The sequence below is a fragment of the Astatotilapia calliptera genome, chromosome 10 (assembly GCF_900246225.1).
Source record: "Astatotilapia calliptera chromosome 10, fAstCal1.2, whole genome shotgun sequence".
NCBI lineage: Eukaryota > Metazoa > Chordata > Actinopteri > Cichliformes > Cichlidae > Astatotilapia > Astatotilapia calliptera.
In genome coordinates, this window is record NC_039311.1 from 118,052 (window position 1) to 143,204 (window position 25,153).

Below are 25,153 nucleotides of genomic sequence, written 5' to 3' on the forward strand. Positions count from 1 at the left end.
AGCAGCTAAGAAAGCTGTAGTCCGCGTCTGTGAACACCCGTGTGTACACCTGTGTGCACACCTGTGTGGATCAGCATGCTTGTAAAAAGGTTTCTCCATGTAACGATCTGCTAGGGAGTGTGGGGAGCCATAGCCCCGTCCCCCAGGGCATGAAGCAGGTATGGAGGAGATCCAGGCCCCAGATATCGAGAGGCCCCAGAGTACAAGGACCCGAGGAGGACCACCAAAAGGGGGGGAACCGTGCCACCCTCCTGGGAAGAGCTGAGTAGAGCCCCAAAGGAGAGGTCACCCCGCAGCTACGGAGCAGAGGCCAGAGGGGGTTGCAGTGGCGTGCCCGCGGGCTCTGCCGGCAGCCAGCTGTGCTAGAGAGGACCGAGCTTCAGGCCCAGAGGCCTAAGGGCATCCCACCCCCCGGAAGGATCCCAGCCGGGCCACAGGCGCCCGGCCCTGCCAATCGGCCACCAGGAGTGAGGCGGTACATACATGAGCGCCCAGCGCCAGACGACAAGGAACACCAACACACCAACGTCTGAGGGCATCAGCCACCGGCAGGGAGTGTGGTGAGGGGAGATAGGCCTCCGTACTTTAGAGGGCCTGAGATGTACCCAGAGAGGCTGAGTCTAAGACCCAACCTGACATATAGACACAGACGAACAGGCACACGTGGACACAAACGTGCATTCCCACCCCCATATGCACAACCAAATACTCGGCACTCACCCAACGTGTAGACAGACACAAATAGACACTGCACAGACAGTCACACTCCCCAAACATACTCTATATCCCAGGTCCAGGTACCCCTGCCCCCAGAGGGGCAAGCTGCACCTAGACCCAGGAGATGTAACCCTTCTCTCTGGGGTGGAGGCAAGCGGACCACCTCCTTATCTGCAGTAGCAGGGAGGCCCCGCATCCCAGACCCCAGTCTGACGGCCAGCACCTCCTCCCAGCCCCCCAGCCCTGACGGTTAACAGAACCGGGGTGAGTGAAGACCTCAAATCTCCCTACGCCCGCTCATATGTAGTGTTGCTGTGTGCTGTTCTAAAGTGCATTTAAAACTCAGGAGAGCATGGTACTTGCTTCCTCTCAGAGAGCAGCACAGCTCCTCCCGAAAACCCTTAGTGTCTAAATGCATTTAAAATTGAGGGTAGGGCACCAGCGCCAGAGGTGGGTTGGAATACACCGGCCATCCTCTGGATGCTGTGAAACGTGCCCACCCCCAAGGCCCTATATGTATGTGTTATGTGAGAGTGTGAGTTGTCCAATTCAGCACAATTCTTAGGGGTGACACCAATACAGCAAACAAGATCCAAAATGTGTCCTCTGGAGTGTGTGGGAACGTCCATATATTGGTGTAAGCCAACATTGTCCAGACAGGATATAAAATCTCTTGTGGCTGAATTTGATGTGTTGTCCATGTGGATTTTAAAATCGCCCAGCAGTAGTATATTTGGAGATAAGAGTAGGATTACGGCAAGAAAGTTAGAAAAATCAGTTAAAAAGTCAAATTTGATTTTCGGTAGACAGTAAACAGCAACTAATACTGTGGGAGTTTGTCCATTAATTTGAATCAGCATGGATTCAAACGAGGAGTAGGCAGGAGCAGAAAGAGAGGATACCTTATATTTGCTGTTGTACAGGATTGCAAGGTGACCCCCACGTCCCGACATATGGGACTGGCAGGTGTAAACAAATCCAGGCGGAGTGGTCAGATTGAGATCAGTGAAATCATTTGGACGCTGCCAGGTCTCCGTCAGACATAGAAAGCCAGGTTATGATCATTAAGAAGATCATAGACAAGAGGTCCCTTGCTGGAGAGGGATCGGACATTAAGCAATCCGATGGAAACGGGATAGTCGCCGCTAGCTTTGTAAGCTGACCGGGCAGGGCTAGCAAGCACACTACGGTCAGCAGTCTGTCCACCAGGCTTCCTAGCGGAGCGGCGGTGAGATGACCACAAGGATGGTATCGGGTTCCTGCTGTCAATCCTGTAATTCCGTCTGGATCCGCAGTGGACATACTTTCGACGCGGGACCAAGGGGATGCCAGGGTGTAGCCGGCGGAAAGGTCGAGAGGTGCTGGAAGCGCAGAATGAGTTGGTCTGATGTCGAGTATCTCAGCGTGGAGGAGACGGGCTGGAGTATGGACTGCAGAACAAACCCAGTGAGAAGAGTCCGGAAGAGCAGCACCTTAGCAGTAGTCATGATGTAAGCAAGCAAGCAATTCATATAGTATATACAGGGAGTGCAGAATTATTAGGCAAGTTGTATTTTTGAGGAATAATTTTATTATTGAACAACAACCATGTTCTCAATGAACCCACAAAACTCATTAATATCAAAGCTGAATGTTTTTGGAAGTAGTTTTTAGTTTGTTTTTAGTTTTAGCTATTTTAGGGGGATATCGGTGTGTGCAGGTGACTATTACTGTGCATAATTATTAGGCAACTTAACAAAAAACAAATATACAGTGGGGCAAAAAAGTATTTAGTCAGCCACCGATTGTGCAAGTTCCCCCACTTAAAATGATGACAGAGGTCAGTAATTTGCACCAGAGGTACACGTCAACTGTGAGAGACAGAATGTGAAAAAAAAATCCATGAATCCACATGGTAGGATTTGTAAAGAATTTATTCGTAAATCAGGGTGGAAAATAAGTATTTGGTCACCTCAAACATGGAAAATCTCTGGCTCTCACAGACCTGTAACGTCTTCTGTAAGAAGCTTTTCTGTCCCCCACTCGTTACCTGTATGAATGGCACCTGTTTGAACTCATCATCTGTATAAAAGACACCTGTCCACAGCCTCAAACAGTCAGACTCCAAACTCCGCCATGGCCAAGACCAAAGAGCTCTCGAAGGACACCAGGAAAAGTATTGTAGACCTGCACCAGACTGGGAAGAGTGAATCTACAATAGGCAAGCAGCTTGGTGTGAAAAAATCAACTGTGGGAGCAATCATCAGAAAATGGAAGACATACAAGACCACTGATAATCTCCCTCGATCTGGGGCTCCACGCAAGATCTCATCCCGTGGGGTCAAAATGATCATGAGAACGGTGAGCAAAGATCCCAGAACCACACGGGGGGACCTGGTGAATGACCTGCAGAGAGCTGGGACCAAAGTAACAAAGGTCACCATCAGTAACACACTACAACGGCAGGGAATCAAATCCCGCAGTGCCAGACGTGTTCCGCTGCTGAAGCCAGTGCATGTCCAGGCCCGTCTGAAGTTTGCCAGAGAGCACATGGATGATACAGCAGAGGATTGGGAGAATGTCATGTGGTCAGATGAAACCAAAGTAGAACTTTTTGGTATAAACTCAACTCGTCGTGTTTGGAGGAAGAAGAATACTGAGTTGCATCCCAAGAACACCATACCTACTGTGAAGCATGGGGGTGGAAACATCATGCTATGGGGCTGTTTTTCTGCCAAGGGGACAGGACGACTGATCCGTGTTAAGGACAGAATGAATGGGGCCATGTATCGTGAGATTTTGAGCCAAAACCTCCTTCCATCAGTGAGAACTTTGAAGATGAAACGAGGCTGGGTCTTCCAACATGACAATGATCCAAAACACACCGCCCGGGCAACAAAGGAGTGGCTCCGTAAGAAGCATTTGAAAGTCCTGGAGTGGCCTAGCCAGTCTCCAGACCTCAACCCCATAGAAAATCTGTGGCGGGAGTTGAAAGTCCGTGTTGCTCGGCGACAGCCCCAAAGCATCACTGCTCTCGAGAAGATCTGCATGGAGGAATGGGCCAAAATACCAGCCACTGTGTGTGCAAACCTGGTAAAGACCTATAGTAAACGTTTGACCTCTGTTATTGCCAACAAAGGTTATGTTACAAAGTATTGAGTTGCATTTTTGTTATTGACCAAATACTTATTTGCCACCCTGATTTACGAATAAATTCTTTACAAATCCTACCATGTGGATTCATGGATTTTTTTTTTTCACATTCTGTCTCTCACAGTTGACGTGTACCTCTGGTGCAAATTACTGACCTCTGTCATCATTTTAAGTGGGGGAACTTGCACAATCGGTGGCTGACTAAATACTTTTTTGCCCCACTGTATACCCATTTCAATTATTCATTTTTACCAGTGACACCAATATAACATCTCCACATTCACAAATATACATTTCTGACATTCAAAAACATAACAAAAACAAATCAGCGACCAATATAGCCACCTTTCTTTGCAAGGACACTCAAAAGCCTGCCATCCATGGATTCTGTCAGTGTTTTGATCTGTTCACCATCAACATTGCGTGCAGCAGCAACCACAGCCTCCCAGACACTGTTCAGAGAGGTGTACTGTTTTCCCTCCTTGTAAATCTCACATTTGATGATAGACCACAGGTTCTCAATGGGGTTCAGATCAGGTGAACAAGGAGGCCATGTCATTAGTTTTTCTTCTTTTATACCCTTTCTTGCCAGCCACGCTGTGGAGTACTTGGACGCGTGTGATGGAGCATTGTCCTGCATGAAAATCATGTTTTTCTTGAAGGATGCAGACTTCTTCCTGTACCACTGCTTGAAGAAGGTGTCTTCCAGAAACTGGCAGTAGGACTGGGAGTTGAGCTTGACTCCATCCTCAACCCGAAAAGGCCCCACAAGCTCATCTTTGATGATACCAGCCCAAACCAGTACTCCTCCTCCACCTTGCTGGCATCTGAGTCGGACTGGAGCTCTCTGCCCTTTACCAATCCAGCCACGGGCCCATCCATCTGGCCCATCAAGACTCACTCTCATTTCATCAGTCCATAAAACCTTAGAAAAACCAGTCTTGAGATATTTCTTGGCCCAGTCTTGACGTTTCAGCTTGTGTGTCTTGTTCAGTGGTGGTCGTCTTTCAGCCTTTCTTACCTTGGCCATGTCTCTGAGTATTGCACACCTTGTGCTTTTGGGCACTCCAGTGATGTTGCAGCTCTGAAATATGGCCAAACTGGTGGCAAGTGGCATCTTGGCAGCTGCACGCTTGACTTTTCTCAGTTCATGGGCAGTTATTTTGCGCCTTGGTTTTTCCACACGCTTCTTGCGACCCTGTTGACTATTTTGAATGAAACGCTTGATTGTTCGATGATCACGCTTCAGAAGCTTTGCAATTTTGAGACTGCTGCATCCCTCTGCAAGATATCTCACTATTTTTGACTTTTCTGAGCCTGTCAAGTCCTTCTTTTGACCCATTTTGCCAAAGGAAAGGACGTTGCCTAATAATTATGCACACCTGATATACGGTGTTGATGTCATTAGACCACACCCCTTCTCATTACAGAGATGCACATCACCTAATATGCTTAATTGGTAGTAGGCTTTCGAGCCTATACAGCTTGGAGTAAGACAACATGCATGCAGAGCATGGTGTGGACAAAATACTCATTTGCCTAATAATTCTGCACTCCCTGTAGTATTTATATAGCACTTTCAGATCAGCCCCCAGCTGAACACAAAGTGCTGTACACTTGACATGCCAGAAATGATACATTGAACATGTTAAAAAATAAGAAAAATAAATAAAATAAATAATAATAATAATAATATAAAATGAATAAAAAATATTTAAAAAATAAAAAATAAGATGATTATTAAAATGACATTTAAAATAATAATATTAGCACAAATAGCAAAAACAATAATAAAATAGTATAAAAATGTTGATGAGAATTACATTTAAAACAATAAAATCAGCACATTAGATTAAAATAATAAAATCAGGGTCAGACTGTGTCATAAGCCAAGGAGATAAAATGGGTTTTAAGACGTGTTTTAAAAGTGGACAGTGAAGGGGCCCCTCTAATGTGCTGGGAAAGATTGTTCCACAGATTAGGAGCAACAAATACAGTCCAGAAACCGGCTATCCGAAGACAGCGCAGCGGCTAGCAGCTGATGCTGACAGCTGGTGCTAATAGCTAACAGTAAATGTGTCCAATTGCTGCGGGCCATTCAGTCCTTATACAACCGTTGCAAGAGCTTGGTCCGCATAGCCGGCAATAAGTAGGACTCGTTCCTGATGGGTGATGGGCTCCGCCAGAGCTGCCTTTTGTCACCGATTCTGTTCATAATTTTTATGGACAGAATTTCTAGGCGTAGCCAAGTGGCGGAAGGCTTTCACTTGGGTGGTCTCAGGATCTCATCTCTACTTTTTGCAGATGATGTGGTTCTGTTGGCTTCATTGGTTGATGGCCTCCAGCTCGCCTTGGAATGGTTCGCAGCTCCACTTCCCCTGCCGGTGGCGGACTCCCTCAGGTATCGGTGCGTTGGTGGTTCTTTGTATCTGGGGGTGGGCGTCCGGGTACACACCGGCTCACTCCTTGGCGGCCGCTTATTGGGGCTCGCTCGGGCCACTTTGGAGGTGGGGTGCCCCCGGCCTCTCGGCCTGGGGCTCGGTCACTCAGGCACAGCTGGCTGCCGGCGGAGCTCACGGGCGCGTCACTGCAACTCCCCCTGGCTTCTGCTCCGCAGCTGCTGAATGAGCCCTCATCTGGGACTTTCCTTAGCTCTTACTGGAACAGTGGCGCGGCTGCCCCTCTGTGGGTCTTCCTTGGTCTCTTGTGTTCTGGGGGCCTCTGGATGTCTGGAGTTTTGATCTCCTCCATACCTGCTTGATACCATAGAGGACAGGGCTGTGGCTCCCCACACTCTCTAGCAGATCATTACATGAAGGAACCTTTGGAATGCAAGCATGCTGATCCACACAGGTATGCACACAGGTGTACACATGGGTATTCACAGATGCGGACTACAGCTTTCTTGGCTGCTGCCTCAAAGCACACTGTGCGCTGTCTATCTTGCGTGCTGCACAATATCGTTTATTATTTAGTAACTATTGATATCTATGACTAGCTAGTTTATTGTGATGGTGCTTTTTTTTTTTTTATTATTATGTTGCTCTTTGTTGTTTGCTGTCTCCCCTGTTTTTTTTTTGTTTTTCTTTCTCTCCATACAGGTGACCCAGGAGTTTTTTTGTTTTTTTTTCTCTCTTCCCCCCCTTCTCACCGTCTCTTCTCCCCTTTGGTTTTCTTTCTTCCTCTCCCCCTCTTTCTTTCATTCTTTCCCCCTGTCCTATTAAAAAGAAAGAAAGAAAAAAAAAAAAAAGGATGACAAAGGATGAACTGAAGCTCCGCCATCACGTGATGTCACATGCTGCTGTTTCTGATGTCACTTCCAAAAAAAAAAAAGAAAAAAAAAAAGGAATGGTTCGCAGCTGAGTGTGAAGCGGTGGGAATGAGAATCAGCACCTCCAAAGCTGAGGCCATGGTCCTCAGCCGGAAAAGGGTGGAGTGCCCACTCCGGGTCAGGGACGAGTTTATTGTCCCGCAAGTGGAGGTGTTTAAGTATCTCGGGGTCTTGTTCACGAGAAGGAAGCAGGGAGCGGGAGATTGACAGACAGATCCGGTACAGCGGATGCAGACGCTGTACCGGTCTGTTGAGGTGAAGAGAGAGCTGAGTGTAAAAGCGAAGCTCTCAATTTACCCGTCGATCTATGCCCCTACCCTCACCTATGGTCACGAGCTGTGGGTAGTGACCGAAAGAATGAGATTCCGAATATAAGCGGCGAAAATGGGCTTCCTTTGAAGGGTGACTGGCCTCTCCCTTAGAGATAGGATAGGGTGAGAAGTTCGGCCATTCGGGAGGGGCTCAGACTAGAGCCACTGCTCCTCCACATTGAAAGGAGCCAGTTGAGGTGGTTCGGGCATCTAATAAGGATGCCTCCTGGGCGCCTCCTGGGTGAGATTTTTGGGGCATGTCGCACCGGGAGGAGGCCCTGGGGCAGACTCAGGACACGCTGGAGAGATTATATCTCTCGGCTGGCCTGGGAGTGCCATGGTGTTCTCCCAGACAAGCTGGAAGAGGTGGCTGGGGAGAGGGAGGTCTGGGCTTCTCTGCTTGTGCTGCTGCCCCCGCAACCCAGCCCCGGATAAGTGGAAGAAAATGGATGGATGTCTTTTCCTGCTACTATTTAGGTTGCTTTCAGTCTACACTGGATCATTGAAATAGTTAGTGAATCTGGTTCTCTTGTTTGTTGTTGTGGTCTGCCTTCAGCCTGTAAGTTACTTAACTTGTTTGTTCTGTGCAGAAAACCCTGGAGATCAGAGAGAGAGGTCTTCTGTGAAGACTTCTATGAAGTTAAGGAGAGGTAGAATTCCCTGTTTTGTTTGGACATTAGACTTCACTGACAGAAAGCCTTTCCCTTGTGAACTTTATTGTATAAATAAACTTGTTAAACTTTTGCTGGGTCTATGATCCAGCATTTTGTGTTTATTTTTGTATTTATATTGAAAGGATGCTAAGTTCTAGGATTATTATTTGTTTGCCTTGAGTTTAATTTATATTTCTCCTAGGTTTTCTGTGTTAGTCTCATGTATTTTTTGTCTGTGTGTTTCATATTGTCTAGCCGGTGTTAATATGTGGACTGGTGCCAGCTGAACTACCTCCAGATCAACGCCAGTAAAACCAAGGAGCTGGTGGTAGACTTCCGCAGGCACAAGCATTCTCCACTGCAACCACTGAACATCCAGGGTATGGACATTGAGGCTGTGGACAGCTACAGGTACCTTGGTGTTCATCTGAACAACAGACTGGACTGGACTCATAACTCAGACGCCCTCTACAGGAAAGGGCAGAGCAGGTTGTACCTGCTGCGGAGACTCAGGTCGTTTGGGGTGGAGGGCCCTCTCCTGAAGACCTTCTATGACTCTGTGGTGGCTTCTGCTATCTTTTATGGTGTGGTCTGCTGGGGCGGCAGCATCTCTGCCGGGGACAGGAAGAGACTGAACAGGGTGATCCGAAGGGCCAGCTCTGTTCTAGGATGCCCTCTGGACCCAGTGGAGGTGGTGAGTGACAGGAGAACGGCGGCTAAGCTGTCATCCCTGTTGGACAACGTCTCCCACCCCATGCAGCAGACTGTGACAGCACTGAGCAGCTCCTTCAGTGGGAGACTGCGGCACCCACGGTGTGGGACGGAGAGATTTCGCAGGTCTTTCCTCCCCACTGCTGTCAGACTCCACAACAAAGACTTTAACTGAACAAACACACACATCCACACATGTGCAATAACACTAAGTGCAATAATCTTTTCTGGCATCGTTGTATTTTTACTCAGTTGTATATAGCATTCGTATTCTATTTTTATCTTATTGTATATTTTTATTCTATTTTATTCTACTGTATATAGTATATTATTTTATTCTATTCTGTACAGCTGTGTACTGTATTTATTCTTATTGTATTCTAATTTTTGCGTCATAACTTTTGCACTGTCCACTTCCTGCTGTGACAAAACAAATTTCCCACGTGTGGGACTAATAAAGGTTATCTTATCTTATCTTATCTTATCTTTACGTCTCTTCATGTTTCCTGTTTTATTCTGAAAGTCTTGTGTTTCCATTTTCCCTGATCACCTCTTGTCTGTAATAAGTCCTCTGTCTTCCTTTGTTCAGTGTCAGGTCATTTCTTTTCCTTCCATGTCTTGTCATAGTAACCTTAGTAGTCATAGTCACCATAGTCATCATAGTTATCACAGTTGTCATAGCTGATTTATAGTTTTCATAGTTACCTCAGCCATGTCACAGTTTTCATACTATATTTTCTACACTATGAGGCAAACTTAAAATCCTTTAATTTTCTCAAAAACCAACAGTGCGCCTTATAATCCGGTGCACCTTATGCATGAATTCTGGTTGTGTTTACTGACCTCGAACCGATTTTATGTGGTACACGGCACTCAAAAATCTGTCAAAAATGTTTTAGTATGACTTTGGTAAGCTATGAAGCTGCACCGCTTGATGGATTGTCAGAGCATTACGGCTACGGTAGTTAGGAACCTCGCAGAGTAATCTGGGTCCTAAACTCTGTCCCTTCAGGTCCCGAACACTGCGGCATCACTGACAGTTAAAAACTATCTAAATTCTTTCATCTCATCCAGGCATCCACGAAAACAGAATGTATTAAATTTAACGGAGATAGAAGTTAGCAGGAAGTTAGCTTGCTAGTTTCCACCTAAACATGATATAGCATGTTCTGACTGAGAGATTTCTGAATAATTAAAACGCACAGCTCTGCTAACACTTCCAACATAAATGAAGACAAAAAAAAAACCTAAACAGCAGTGACTTTTGTAGGGTTACTTAAGTTGGGCTAGCTGGTATATAATGAAATGATGTGCTATGTGATCACTAGCTACACAGCTATGTTAGTATAACATACACAGTGAAGATGGAGGATGAACACTAACTTTTTTCCATACGATAAAAGTTACCGTGAGGGTTCCTGATGGTTAGGGACTAATGCAATTGCATAGCAGGATGCTATAAACGGACTAAAGTTCAGTCAGGAGAACAACTGAGATAATCCATCCACAATACGAGGTTAGTCATTAATATACTGCAACAACATGGGAATAGAGCCACTGCAGAGAATTCAACATTAATGAATCAATGGTACGGAAGTGGAGGAAGCAAGAAGAATGAGTTGAGTGAGGTTTTTTTGCCTTATAGTCTGAAAATACAGTAGTTTTTTAGTTTTCCCATTTTAGGTTTCAGTTTAGTTGTCGCTCCTGTTTTGCCTTTGCTCGTGTTTTACGTTCATGTCCACCAGCCATAATAAATAGCTCACTCTTGGTTTCAACTTCAGTTCACCTCTCTAGTGTCTGCTTTTGGGTCCTTTTCACAAACTCACTGGCATACCCCGCCGTGACAGAGTTCTACCCATTTTGGTGGCCTTGACATGTTGATATTAAAAGATCTAGTAGAAATGATTAAGAAGAAACTATGTGGAGTGTAAGTAGTATCATTGCAGACAGGTCCAGTTCCTTTCAGTAAAACCCCATTCCACATAAAAAGGCAGCTAAATAATTCATATTCTTAAATGTAGAATTTAAGTCAATACCTAAAAATTATACTCATATAAAGTAGTAGGTACAATTCTCGCTCACCTCGCTGAATGTGCCCCGGCCAATCACCTTCAAGATGTGAAAGTCTTCTCTTTTGATGCGGGTTTTCTTAACCTCCTTTACTAGAGGCTCAGCTGTGACAAAGGAGAGAAGAGACAATGATTTCAATTATTTTACTTTATTATTTCAGTGTTATTTGAAATAATGGACCTAAAAATGGTAATGCAGTGGCATTATTTTAAAAATATCATTTTTTCCTAATTTAACAATTTTGCAGTAATTTATCAGTGTGGGACAATTTATTAGTGTGCTCTAAATACATTTTTTTTCTTAAATATATATTTATTAGATTGAAACAACAAAGAAAAAGAGATACACACAACTGTTATACAGTAGGTTTCACAATTATTGCTTAAGCTGATGTAATAAATTACAGCTTAATAACACATTCTCATAACTTTTAATTGCTTTTATCACTTTACCCCCTACCCATCCCACACAATAGCCCTGTCCCTTAAGCCAGTTTAAAAAAACCCACAAAAAGCAGAACAAAACAACAACAGCAACAAAAACAGAGAATTTACTGAGTAGTGCTAGAAGTGGGGAAAAATATTTCAGGAATTGCCCCAACACCTTGTAAAATTTCCTGCTGGTATTACTAATTGAATAATGGATCATTTCGAGGCCTAAATAACACATAAGGTCCCTCAGCCATTGAGCTACTCCATCTTAGCAGGGTTGCATGCCTAGCCACAAGGGAAGTGAAAGACGGTGTGTGACACTGTGACAAGATCAACTGTGCATCAGTCTCTCCAGTGGTGCCAAAAAGTGTAGCTAATGGATTAGGACCCACATGCTATCCAAGAATTAGTGCCAAAGTTTGAAATGTGTCTCTCCAGTATTTTTCTAGATTAGGACATTTCCGAAACCTTGGGGGTGGGCACGCTACACAGCATCCGGATGACCATCAGGGTGTACAACCTCACCCCTGGCGTCGTTGCCCACCTCTCAATTTTAAATACACGTATACATTGAGGGCTATCAGGAGGGGCTATGCGCTTACCTGCTGCTCTCTGGCAGGTAGCTCCATGCCCTCCTGGAACACACATGCATCAACACTACTTATGAGCGGACGGAGGGAGGTTTGGAGTCTTCACACCCCCCCGTTCTCTGTTGCCTGTTGGGGCGGGGGAGCTGGGAGGAGGAGTCGGCCATCCAATTGGGGTCTGGAATGTGGGGCCTCCCTGCTGCTGCGGAGTTGGGGCGGTCTGTGTCTCTCCACCCCAGGGAAGAGGGTAACACTACCAGGGTCTGGGTGCAGTTTCCCCCTCCAGGGACAAGGGTACCTAGATCTGGGGCTTAGAGTACGCTTTGGGAGTGTGATTGTGTGTACAGTGTCTATTTATATCTTTCTCCACGTTGGGTGAGTGCTGAGTAATTGCATATGAGAGTATGAGGGTGGGAATGGATGTTTGTATCTGTGTGTGCCTGTATGTTTGTGTCTATATGTCAGTTCGGGTATCAGACGTCACCTCTCTGGGGACATCTCAGGCCCTCGAAGGTATGGAGACCTATCTCCCCCCACCACTCCACGTGCCAGTGGCAGATGCCCCCACACATTGGTGCACTGGTGGTTCTCTGTGTCCGGGGATGGGCGTCCAGGTACGCACCGTCTCACTCCTGGTGGCTGCTTGTCGGGGCCTGGAGCCTGGGGCTCGCTCGGGCCCCTTCGGGGGGTGGGGTGCCCTTGGCCTCGGGCTTGGTCACTCTGGCACAGCTGCTCCACGGCTGCTGAGTGACCCCTCATCTGGGACTCTCCTCAGCTCTTTCTGGGATAGTGGCACGGTTGCCCCTCCGTTGGTCTTCCTTGGTCTCTTGTGCTCTGAGGGGCTCTGGATGTCTGGAGCCTGGATCTCCTCCATACCTGCTTCATGCCCTGGAGGACGGGGCTATGGTTCCCCCACACCCTCTAGCAGATCATTACATGAAGGAACCTTTTAAATACAAGCGCGCTCATGCTCACAGGTGTACACACGGGTGCTCACAGACACAAACTACACCCTCTTTGGCTCCTACCTCAAAGCACACTGTGCACTGTCGATCTTACGTGCTGCACAATAATGTTTAATATTTAGTATTTACTGTTACATTCCCATAGATCATCGCGATGATGTTGTTTATTATATTGCTCTCTTTTTTTTTTGCTTGTTTTCTCTTTTTTCTTTCTCAACAGGTGATCCAGGTGATTGATATATGTATTTTTGTCTGTTTGTTTTGTTGGTTTTTGTTTTTTGCCCCTTTATCACCGTTCCTCTTCCCCGCTGTTTTTCTTTCCCTCTTTCTTTCTCCCTTTTCTTTTCCCCAGTCAAGTCTGTCCCGTGTTTAGCAAGTGAAAATAAAATAAAATAAACAATAAAAGCAAAGGTGAATCAAATAGACCAATACGGCAAGGCTGCAATGGTCCATTTGGTAAAGTAAATCCGTTGGGCATCTTTCTTTGCCTTTAGACAGTAATTCTGATGGCAATAGAGCCAAACGGGACAGGCGAAAAAAAAAAAAAAAACCAATACCAATAAGTTTGATGTGTCACATGGCCCTCTTCCTATTGAAAAAACAAAAGTTGTATCCAAGATGGCCGACTTCTAAATGGCCACCATGGTCACCACCCATCTTGAGGAGTTTGCCCCCTCACATATACTAATGTGCCACAAACAGGACTTTAATATTACCAACCATTCCCATGTTATTACGGTGTATCCGTATAAATGGCCCACCCTGTACATTAAGGTGCATATCCCTGACATTGCAGCTGCTGCTATTGGAAAATTTAGTGTCTGAGAATGTCTGAGAAAATGTCTGATCTGCAGATATCTGAAAAAATGTGTATATGGGTGTGGTGGGGCATGGTCTGCAATGCTGCTGCAGGTGAGATGGATGCACCTGCGTGGCATCTGCTATCACGCCTTGCACAGTCTGAGTAGTTGTGTTGTGGATGTGTCGCCTGGCAGCTGGGATGCTGCAGCCATTCATGTGTGTAATTAGCAACCATGTGCCTCAATAAAGCATGTTGAAAAGCTTGAAAATATCTTTGGGTCTGCCTTGTTTTATCACAGTGGTGCCGAAACCCAGGATGGGGGGCACGGCAGACCCACAAACTGGCCGCCAAGGGGAGGAGTTGGCCTGAATGGTGGCCAAAATGGCCAGCACAGAAGAGCTGTAAGACTGGACCCAGCAGCATCTACAGGTAATGAAGAATCTGGCACTCTCACTCTCACCGGCATTCCCCGACAGCGTTGGCGTGGAGGAGGTCCAGGCTGTTCTGACGACCATGTCAGGCCCCAGGATGCGACAAGCCAGGACATAGCCGGCCGCCGCACCCATCCCTACTCATCAAGTGGTAGCAGCTTATGCCCGGCAGGGATCTGTGCCCGTTCCTGCTCCCTGGAGGAGGGCCGCGGAGCATCTCCTGGGCTCACCACCAGCTCAACCACCTGCTCAGCAAGAGCCGGAGGTCAGCTCATGGAGAGCGCAGGAGGAACCTGCCACACTGTTGCTGGAGGTGCCCAAGGGTCCGCGACTGCCAGTGTACAGGAGGCATGCCTGCTGGCGGTGGAGGAGGTGGACCAGCTTTCGGTGAGCCCCGGCTCACTTCTACGTCTACTGCGCTGTCGCTGCTTGGCCCCCTGGACCAGTTCCAGGGCTGCCGCTGGGTACGCAGGGCGTCCCCTGGATCCACATTGTCACTGGCGCTGCTGGATATGTGGGCGACCGCCAGAGTGGTCACATCCCTGTCCCTCACCAGGGCCCAGGAGCACCAACGGTCTGGGCGGGGGGAACAGTAGGTTCGGCTAGATGGCTTGCCGGCCTGTCGGGCAATGGGGGTATATGGCGGGGCGTGGTCTGCAGTGCTGCTGTAGGTGAGATGAAAAGGCTTTGCACAGTCTGAGTTGTTGTGTTGTGGATGTGTCGGCTGACAGCTGGGATACTGCAGCCATTCATGTGTGTATTCAGCAACCGTGTGCCTCAATAAAGCATCCTGAAAAGCTTGAAAATGTCTTCGGGTCTGCCATGGTTTATCACAGTGGGAGATACATATTTTAAGATGTTAAATTTTTTTAAGCCTAAATGCCTCCTCATCTGAGCCCACACCCTCACCGTGAGCCAGACAACTGGATTATCAGTTGCTCTTGTTTGGGGGTAGGGTGGGTGAAAATCCAATCAGAGCCAGAATAGATGAATCTGTAGCCAAGTTCAACTCCATGGACACCCAGGAAGGGCAATTATCTTTGTTTTGGAAATAGACCCAAGATATAAGCACGTATTTGCTGCCCAATAGTAATACCGGAAGTTAGGCAGTGCCAGGCCTCCATTAGTCCAAGACTTTTGATGAAGAGCTTTATTCAACTGGGGGTGTTTACCTCTCCATATATAAGATGATATAACTGAATTTAAAGAATCAAAGGATTTGGGAATAAATATTGGCAGCAGCCTGATTGAATGCCTTCTTCCCATCTAAGCAAAGAATGCACTCAGGATTCTGACTGGAACGGGTGTATAATATATCTAATAGACAACAGATATTGAAATAAGAGTAAAGATTCTTAATGAAACCAGTTTGATCTTTTGATATAATGGATGGGAAATTATTTTCCAGCCTGCGTGCCAAAGATTTAGCCAAAATATTACCATCGACATTTAATGTAGAGATTGGCCTGTAGGACAAACATTCCACTGGACATTCCTCTTGGGACAAGAGTGATACTTGCCTTGAAATAGGATGGCGGAAGTTTACAACACGTGCATGAATCCGCTCCGATTCATGCACATTAGACATAATTGAGGTGAAAGCAATGATGAAAATGCTTTGAAAAATTCTATGGGAAATCCATCAGGTCCAGGTGATTTTCCACACTGCAGTGAGGAATTAGCTGCGCTCAGCTCCTCTTGCATTATGGGTTTGTATAATCTATTTTTACTATCAGAGGAAAGCGTAGGAATGTTCAAAGCGTTAAAAAGTTATCCATTAAAGTGCTTTCCTGTGGGAGTTCAGAGGTGTAAAGTCTTAAACATATCATTAATTTTGGAAAAATCCAAGGTGATATTACCATTATTCATTCTGACTTTTGTGATATGTTGTTTTGCCTGAAAGCCCCTTAACTGGTTAGCTAGCGTCTTACCTGATTTGTCGCTATGAATATGAAACAAACTCTTACTCCTCAGAAGCTGACCATCAATTTAGTGTGTTTAAAGGAGATCAAATTTAGTCTGAAGTTCCACGCGCTTGTTGTATAAGTCTGGGTTTTTTACCGTAGCGCAGAGCAGATCTATTTCTTTAATTTGGTTAACTAAAGTAAGTGATTATATACGGGCCTTTTTTTATATTTGCTGTTTAGGAAATAGTTTGACCCCTGAGGAAGGTTTTCAGTGTATCCCAAATTATTAGGCTATAAGTTACTCCTGTGGTGTCTGTGAAGGTTCTCAGTCATCCAGGTCTTCATAGTCTAAGGAGCTAAAGAAAGAAAAGCGTCTGGACTTCTTTACAACACCAAACTGTCTGCCATCTATAATCCAGTTTTGAGATCCCTTCCCAGGTGGCTTAATGCCCACACATCCTGGGCCTGTTGGCCTCAGTAAATCACATGATAGGGTGGGGCTAGGTTTCACAGTGGGTTCACCCGAAACCTTGGCTGATTGTGACCCACACTCGCGTTCACAGCTTGGCTCGTGTGACTAGGTTGAGGATCAATAGGGGGTCCGTGACCCTCTTGGGGACACTCCCATAGGGCTCAAAATCTGGGACTCTCCACCAATTGCTCTTAGAACTGAAGAAGCTTCTCAGATGAAATGTCTGCAAGAAAGTTCAAGAAGTCCAGACGCTTTTCTTTCCAAGCTCCTTAGACTTTCTCCTGTGGTATTTATTTGTAAAAACGAGCTTATTTGTTCCTAAATGAATTCTAGGAGGTTGTCATCTGCCGTACAGTTGAATTAAAATGCCAGTGTCGTCTGGATTGAGGAACATCAGGAAAAGTCTTTGATAACACATTTTATGGTATGATATTACTATCCTCTGGTATTCACGGGATTGGACCCACGAAGACAACCGATTATCTGAGAAAATAATCAATCCTAGAATAAGTATGGTGTACCTGCTTGTAAATCGTAGGAGAGAAGAGAAAAGAAGATGAATCTGTAATGCTGAAACATGAACAAAAGTCCTTGCATATCCCAAGAGTAGGAGAAAATCAGAAAAATCTACTCACAGGGCTGTCCCTCAGCCCTCCGTAATGACCAGATAAACGTAATGACCAGATAAACAGGCTTTCAGGGTAATCTGAAATCTGGCAATCTCCAGCCGATCCTGTCTTTCCTGAAGACCTCACTAAGCAGGTCCACAAAGAATTCTGTGGAACGAACCTTCAACGCCTTCAAGTCCCAGAATACGCAGGTTTTGACATCTATTTCTTTCTTTCTAAGTCCGTTACTTTAGCCAAAAGTTTAGTATTAGACTTGCTGAGGTTGGAACAAACATTGTGGAGCTCCCTAACCCACTGACTTAAATAGTTTCTAAACATCTGAGTCATTGACCATGATCTTTCACTGCAGACCGGACTTCGTCAAACTTCGACTCCAGTAGGCTGAAAGATGTTTTGAAATCACTCACCAATGCCTTCCTGTGCTGCTCCAAAAGTGAGGAAGTGGCCGCCATTTTTAACTTTGGTGCCTCATCCTCCTTTTCTTCTGCTATAGTGTGGTTTGAGGCCAATTTATAGCAAGCAAAAACCAAATTCAGAATGCTTAACAGAAAATGTACGCAGTTCAATAGCTTTGTCCGTGGAGTGGATGATTAAGGAGTGGAAAAAGTAGAGAAGAAGTTCAAGACATGTTGAGCAGGTAATTTAGCCATTTAAATCAGCTGTGTTGGATTAAGGACACATCTAAAACCTGCAGGACACCGGCCCCAAATCCAGGTAAATCCAGGGCTGAACCTGGGTTGGCTTTGGGGACCGGGGCTGGGTCACCTTCCTTTTAACCCTTATGTTGCACTTCTGTACCAGTAGACCGTGATGTAACAATTAAAAAAAAATATTAAAAATATTCCCCTCTCACCCCTGCACGCGGTCTATCCTTCAAGCTCGGGTCATCTACCAGAGGCCTGGGAGCTTGAGGGTCCTGCGCAGTATCTTAACTGTTCCTAGGACTGCACTCTTCTGGACAAAGATCTCGGATGTCGTTCCTGGGATCTTGAGCCACTCTCCTAGCTTGGGAGTCACTGCACCGAGTCCTCTGATTACCACTGGGACCACCGTTACCTTCACCCTCCACTTTTTTTCAGCACTTCTCTGAGCCCTTCTTGTGTTCCTTTCTTCTTGATGTTGCTGTCATTCGTTATCACTACATCTATCACTACAGTCTACCGGCACTATGTCCGGTTGGTTAGCCATCAACAGTTTGTCCGTCTGTATCTGGAAGTGCCACAGGATCTTAACTTGGTCATTCTGCACCACCCTAGGGTGTGTCTCCCATTTTGACCTCAGGACTCCCGGGTCATACTCGGCACAGATGTTTCTGTACACTATGCCAGCTACTTAGTTATGGCGTTCCATGTATGCCCTGCCCACTAGCATCTTGCACCCTGCTGTTTAGTGCTGGATTTTCTCAGGGCATCTTTACAAAGCCTGCACCTGGGGTTTTGCCTGGTGTGATAGACCCCAGCCTTTATGAATCTTGTGCTCAGAGCTTGTTCCTGTGCTGCCATGATTAGTGTCTTTGTCGTATCTTTCAGTCCAGCTTTGTCCAGCCACTGGTAGGACTTCTGGATGTCAGCCACCTCCTTTATCAATGACCTGAACCTAACCCGAAAGATAGGATCATGGCGAAGCTTGAAGAGTTGTGTGTTTCCATGTTCAACGTGTTTTGTTTTACTTCCCCTGTGGGTTCATTATGTTCATTCCAGTCAGCTGTTTCTCCATGTGTTTCCACTTCCCCTGATCAATTCCTGTGAGTATTTAGTCAGTGTGTTTTCATTCCATCTTTGTTAGGTCATCTGTGTTGCTTCCCTCTATGTGATGTAAGGTTAAAGATTTCATGATTCTGTTCAGGTTCAAAAATTTTAGAGAAGTTATTTGTTAATACACTTGATAAATATATTGAGAAGCATAATCTCCGAAGTGATAACCAATATGGCTTTAGAGCGAAAAGGTCCACTTCGATGGCAGTGATGGAACTTGTAGAAGGGATATCTACTGCAATAGATAATAAGGAATATACTGTTGGTGTTTTTATAGACTTAAAGAAACTGGAGAAACTGATCAGGAGGGCTAGCTCTGTGGTCGGCATGAAGCTGGACACTCTGGTGACAGTGGCAGAGAAAAGGACACTAAAGAAACTGATGGACATTAAGATAAGATAAGATAAGATAAGATAACTCTTTATTGTCATTGCACAGTCATACATAGTACAGTAGTACAATGAAATTGGAAAAACTGTCCTACGTCGGCACTACATATAACACAACACGACACGATATGACACATCACAACGTAACAAACAACACAACACAGTATATTAACTTAGTATAAAAAAGAAGAATAAGTGTATGTGTATTGCACACTGTTATTATTGCACATTAATTATTATTGCACCTTGTTATAAATATAAATATTATTGTTATCGTTTTAAACATTGTTACCTCCCCCTAAAAAGTCCAGGGAGGTATCCAGTCAGGTCAGCTGTTAGCATTGATCAGGGCTGTTGCCCTGTTGTAAAAGCTGTCCTTGAGTCTATTTGTTCGGGACCTCAGCAGCCTGAACCTCCTGCCAGACGGCAGCAGCTTAAACACCCGGTGTCCTGGGTGTGTGCAGTCCTGTAGGATGCTGCGTGCCCTCTTGAGACAGCGAGTGCTGTACAGGTCCTTCAGGGAGGGAAGAGGATGTCCAATGATTTTTTGGGCCATGTTGATGACCCTCTGGAGTGCCTTTCTGTGTGCTGTGGTGCAGCTGGAGAACCACACACCGATGCAATATGTCAGCACACTTTCAATGGAGCAGCGGTAGAAGACGGTCAGCAGCTCCTTCTTCAGGTCCATTTTTCTGAGGATTCTCAGAAAGTGGAGACGCTGTTGGGCCTTCTTTAAGACCGCAGAGGTGTTAGAGCTCCATTGGAGGTCTGTGTCTATGTGCACACCCAGAAACTTGAAACTGGAGACCCTTTCCACGCACTCCCCGTTGATGCTGACAGGCTGCAGCTCGGACTTCCTCCTTCTGAAGTCAACTACCAGTTCTTTTGTTTTGGTGGTATTGAGGTCCAGGTTGTTGTCTGCACACCAATCTGACAGCCTCTGAACTTCAGCTCTGTACGCCGTCTCATCTCCCCCTGAGATGAGCCCCACCACAGTGGTATCATCTGCAAACTTGATGACTGTGTTGTCTGGGTGGGAACTAACACAGTCATGTGTGTACAGAGTGTACAGTAGGGGACTCAGTACACAGCCTTGTGGAGAGCCGGTGTTGAGGCTGAGGGCTGAGGAAAGATGAGGCCCCACTCTAACTCTCTGTACACGGTCTGAGAGGAAGTCTCTGATCCAGCGGCAGGTGGTGGAAGGAAGTCCAATTTCCAGCAGTTTATCTATTAGTCTGTCCGGGAGTATCGTATTGAAAGCAGAGCTAAAGTCAACAAAGAGCAGCCTGGCGTAACGGCCCTGCACTTCCAGGTGAGAGATGGTGGTGTGGAGCGTTGTAGCAATGGCATCTTCAGTTGATCTGTTAGCTCTGTATGCAAACTGGAGCGGGTCGAGTGTGGGTGGCAGGCAGGACATGATGTGACGTCGGACCAGTTTCTCAAAGCACTTCATTATAACAGGTGTTAGAGCAACTGGTCGGTAGTCGTTGAGGCTGCTAATGTTAGTACGCTTTGGCAGTGGGACAATTGTGGCTGACTTTAGGCACGGCGGGATGCAGGACTGGGACAGTGAAGTGTTGAAGATCTTAGTGAAGACCCCAGCCAGCTGGTCTGCACACTCTTTTAGGACCTTTGCGGTTACCCCATCTGGTCCGGTGGCCTTCCTGGGGTTCACTGCCCTCAGTGTGCGCCTCACCTCATATTCCTGCACTATGAGGCTTGGGCTGCTGCTGTCCGATGTTTTTTCTGCTGCTGCCTCTGGTCCCTTCACCTCAAAGCGTGCGAAGAAGTGGTTCAGCTCCTCTGCAAGCTCCGCGTTACCCTCAGTCAACGTGGTATTGCCAGGTTTGTAGTTGGTTAAGTGCTGAACTCCCTGCCATACCTGTCGTGAGTTGTTGGTGGTGAAGTGGTCTTCGATCCTTCTCTTGTACGCTGCCTTGGCCTCTCTGATGCCTCTTTTCAACTGAGATCTGGCTGCACTGTACTGCATACCATCACCGGATCTAAAAGCGGCGTCACGTTGCTTCAGCAGGACCTGGACCTCTTTAGTCATCCAGGGTTTCTGGTTGGAATACACCCGGAGACGTTTGTCCACAGTGACACTGTTGACACAGAAGTTAATATATGAGAGCACTGATGTTGTGTGCTCTTCAAGGTCCTGATGTTCGAACACGCTCCAGTCCGTGTTTTCAAAACAGTCCTGCAGCTGATGTGATGCACCTTCTGGCCAGGTTTTCACAGTTTTTGTGACTGGGGGGGCTCTTCTCTTCTATTCTATGGACAATGCCAGACATCCTCTGCACACGGCCATTAACAACCAGAAGAGTCTGTTCAGTGACAGGTTGCTTCTCCCAAAGACAAGAACTAACAGACTTAAAAACTCCTTTGTCCCACACGCCATCAGACTGTTTAACTCCTCCCTGGAGGGGAGAGGGAGGGGAAACAGGAGGACAAAGGAGGGGGGAACAACTAAGCTGTAGTGCCTCTTCACCTCACTGTACAATACCTTTTGTGCAATACTTTTGTAAATAGTCAACGGTGCAATAGACTCAATACTTGAAATGTGCAATTCACTTGTATTTTTATTTTTATTCCTATTTATTCTATTTATCCCCTTTGTATATTTTATTTATATTGTCTCTGTATTTATATATATATATGTGTGTGTGTGTGTGTGTGTATTATATATATATATATATATATATATATATAATATTCTGTAACTCTGTAACTTCTGTCGGTGCTGTGCTTTTTTGGAAATCGAATTTCCCAGAGGAACCCACCCGAGGGATTAATAAAGTTCTATCTAATCTAATCTAATCTAATCTAATCTAATCTAAAAAAGACGTTTGATACAATTGGTCATTCTATAATAATGAATAAACTAGAGAGATATGGTATAAGAGGGATGGCATACAAGCGGATGAAAAGTTACCTGGATGACAGAAATCAATAAGGTAAAATCTAAGAAGTTGAAGGTAACTTGTGGTGTTCCTCAGGGCTCTGTGCTGGGACCTAAATTATTCATATTATATATAAATGATTTATGTAGTGTTTCCAAACTGTTAAAATGTGTATTATTTTCTGATGATTCCACTCTGTATTGCTTAGGTAAAAACCTAGAACAGCTTCTGACTACAGTGGAAAAGGAGTTAAATATATTAAAAAACTGGTTTGATATAAATAAGTTATCGTTAAATAGAAAGAAAACAAAATTTATTATTTTTGGCAAATATCGGGGTTAATGGAATTGAAATTGAAAGAGTATATGAAAATAAATTTATTGGAGCGATAATTGATGATAAGCTGAGCTGGAAGTCTCATATAAACCATGTGAAAACAAAAATGTCAAAAACCATTCTCTACAAAACTGAACTGTCCTGAACAAGAAATCCTTATACACACTTTATTGTTCTCTGTTGCTTCCATATATGACTTACTGTCTAGAGATATGTGGTAATGCATATAAAACAAATACTCTTCCTATTTTCAAGTTACAAAAAAAGAGCTATAAGAATTATAAATGAATCAAACTATATAGAAACAAATAACATTTTGTTCTGAATACCCTGAAATGTTATGATTTAGTTGAATATAAAATGGCACAGATAATGTATAAAGCACAAAATAACTTGCTTTGCCATAGTACTGTCAGGGTCCTGGGTCTCCTGACCCAGCATGTTTAGTTCTTTGTGATTTTTGTATTATTGTACTTGTGTGAGTTATTCTATGGTTTCTAGTTTCAATCCCTTGCCCTTCATGTTTCTGTGTCCCCTCTGTTCTGTGTAAGTCTGTGTCTGCCTGTTTGAGTTTCCCTCTGTGTATTTTGGTTCTTCGAGTCCTCTGCCTTATGGTTTATGTCTCTGTGTTTCTTAGTTGCTGTCTCCACCGTGTCAAGTTCGCGTCTCTGTGTGATACTTCCTGTTTTACTTTGATGGGCGTGTCTTATGTGAATGCGTCCTGCTTTGCTTGTCTCGTCAGTCCTGATTTCTCCCAGCTGTGCCCTCCTTCTGTGTCTCATTCCCCTCGTTACTTCCCAGTGTATTTAAACCCTGTGTTTCTCTGAGTCAGTGTCGTGTTGTCCCTCTTGCTGTGTGGATCTCCCTGTGTGTTTTAGTTGATTGTTTCCCAGTTTAGTTTACTTTGTATGCCCATTTTTCTGTGACCAGCAAATAAGGCTGTGGTTTTGAGTTCATCCCTTGAGTCTGTGAGTCCTGCACTTTGAGTCCTCATCTCCTGCCTGCCACACGGCGTTTCATGACAAGTACTCAGAAGCTGTTTGAAGTCAGAGTTTCAATATGACTTAAGGGGATCAGATTTGTTTAAAAAAAAAACAAAAAAAACAAAACAAGATAAGGACAAACATAAAGCAGAGATGTGTTTCTGTTAGAGGAGTTAACTTGTGGAATAGTTATGACAGTGATTTAAAAAGGTGGAGTTAATTTTCCTTGTTTAAAAACGTGTAAAAATAGAGTATTAGAAAAATATATAAATCAAGAATGAAAAGAGCAAAAATAATAATACTGAAACTCTTGATTGTTTTGCATTGATTATTTTTATGAAATTTAATTTAATGTAGTTACTCATGTGAGGTGGAAAGTTTTTTTTTTTTTTTGTTTGTTTGTTTGTTTGTTTTGCTTCATTCTTTGCTTCGAGCCCTATGTACATGAGCTGCATGCTTAAAAAGATCTGTTGTTAAAAGGGTTGGCGTAATAAGCATATTCTTCAGCCAATACCTTTTGATTAGCCTTGTCTCGTGCTTTCTTGCTTTGTGGTAATCTTTATGTATTCACTGAGATATTTGAATGCTAATCAATGGTCATGTTCATGTTTCCTCATTGTAGTTTCTCGCATGCAGTGTGGGATGAGGGAGATCGTGACACAGACAAAAGAAAACACAGGGCTTAAATACACAGAGAGAGCAATCAGGGAATGGGATACTGGAGGGAAACACAGCTGGGACAAATCAGGACTAATGAGACAAGGGAAGCAAACACAGACACATTAACATGAGACACAGACTTTCAAAGTAAAACAGGAAACATAACACAGAAAGATGGAATTGACAAGGGGATACAGCTGACAGGGGAGACAGAGCAACCATTGAACACAGAGACTGAAACCAGAAGGCAGACAACTCTAACAAAGAAACCAAAAGACTAGAAATGATAAATAATGGCAAAATCAAAGTTCAATAATATTGTAAAACTGAAAACTCTGGGTTGACGACCCAGACACCCTAACATTCCCTCGTTTTACCTCGTTTTGTATTTTATGTTTAATCAGCCATAATGAATGGCTCTCCTTTTGTTTAAACTCATTTCTGTCTCCTTCCGTGTCTGCACTTGGGTCCTCCTTCACAGTCTGCTTCTGCAGACCATGACAGAATTATGGAGTACTGGGTGGGATTCATACTTGTTTTGCTTCCTGGTTGGTGTAGAGTTTTTGTGTGTGTGATTTTTTTTTTTTTTTTGCTTTGTTTTGTTTTGACTGATGGGAAATGAACTAATTAACTGATAAAAACCCAGAATGGATTTCTTTTTCTTTTCTTGTGAATGACCTGAATAACAATAATTACTGATTCCAATGGGAAATTCATGTCTGACATAGCTCATCTGCTATATGTATTTGAGTTAAAAATATGTGGGGGCAAATTATTTTCTGCCTCTGTCTGTTTTACGTTATAGAGAGTAGAGTCTTCTTGTAATGATGGGATGTTTTTGTTCCATAAAGATATTCGGGATCAGGGTTATTCAGGATGGCTTCTAACATATTTAGATTGCATCTCTCCAACACCTTCCCCAGTGTGTCCAGTATGACTCCAATTACAGAGCCAACTTTTCTCATTAGTTTGTCCAGTC

General features: G+C 44.7%; 1 protein-coding gene across 2 annotated transcripts in view; it reads right to left on the reverse strand.

Moving 5' to 3' along the window:
* The window catches only part of dmpk (DM1 protein kinase), an 80,924-nt gene that overhangs the window by 50,011 nt on the left and 5,760 nt on the right, over positions 1-25,153 (reverse strand). For both annotated transcript variants that reach the window (XM_026181946.1, XM_026181945.1), the window contains exon 2: positions 10,938-11,029. In XM_026181946.1, the coding sequence (XP_026037731.1) occupies positions 10,938-11,029 (92 nt within the window). The remainder of the gene's footprint in view (positions 1-10,937; positions 11,030-25,153) is intronic.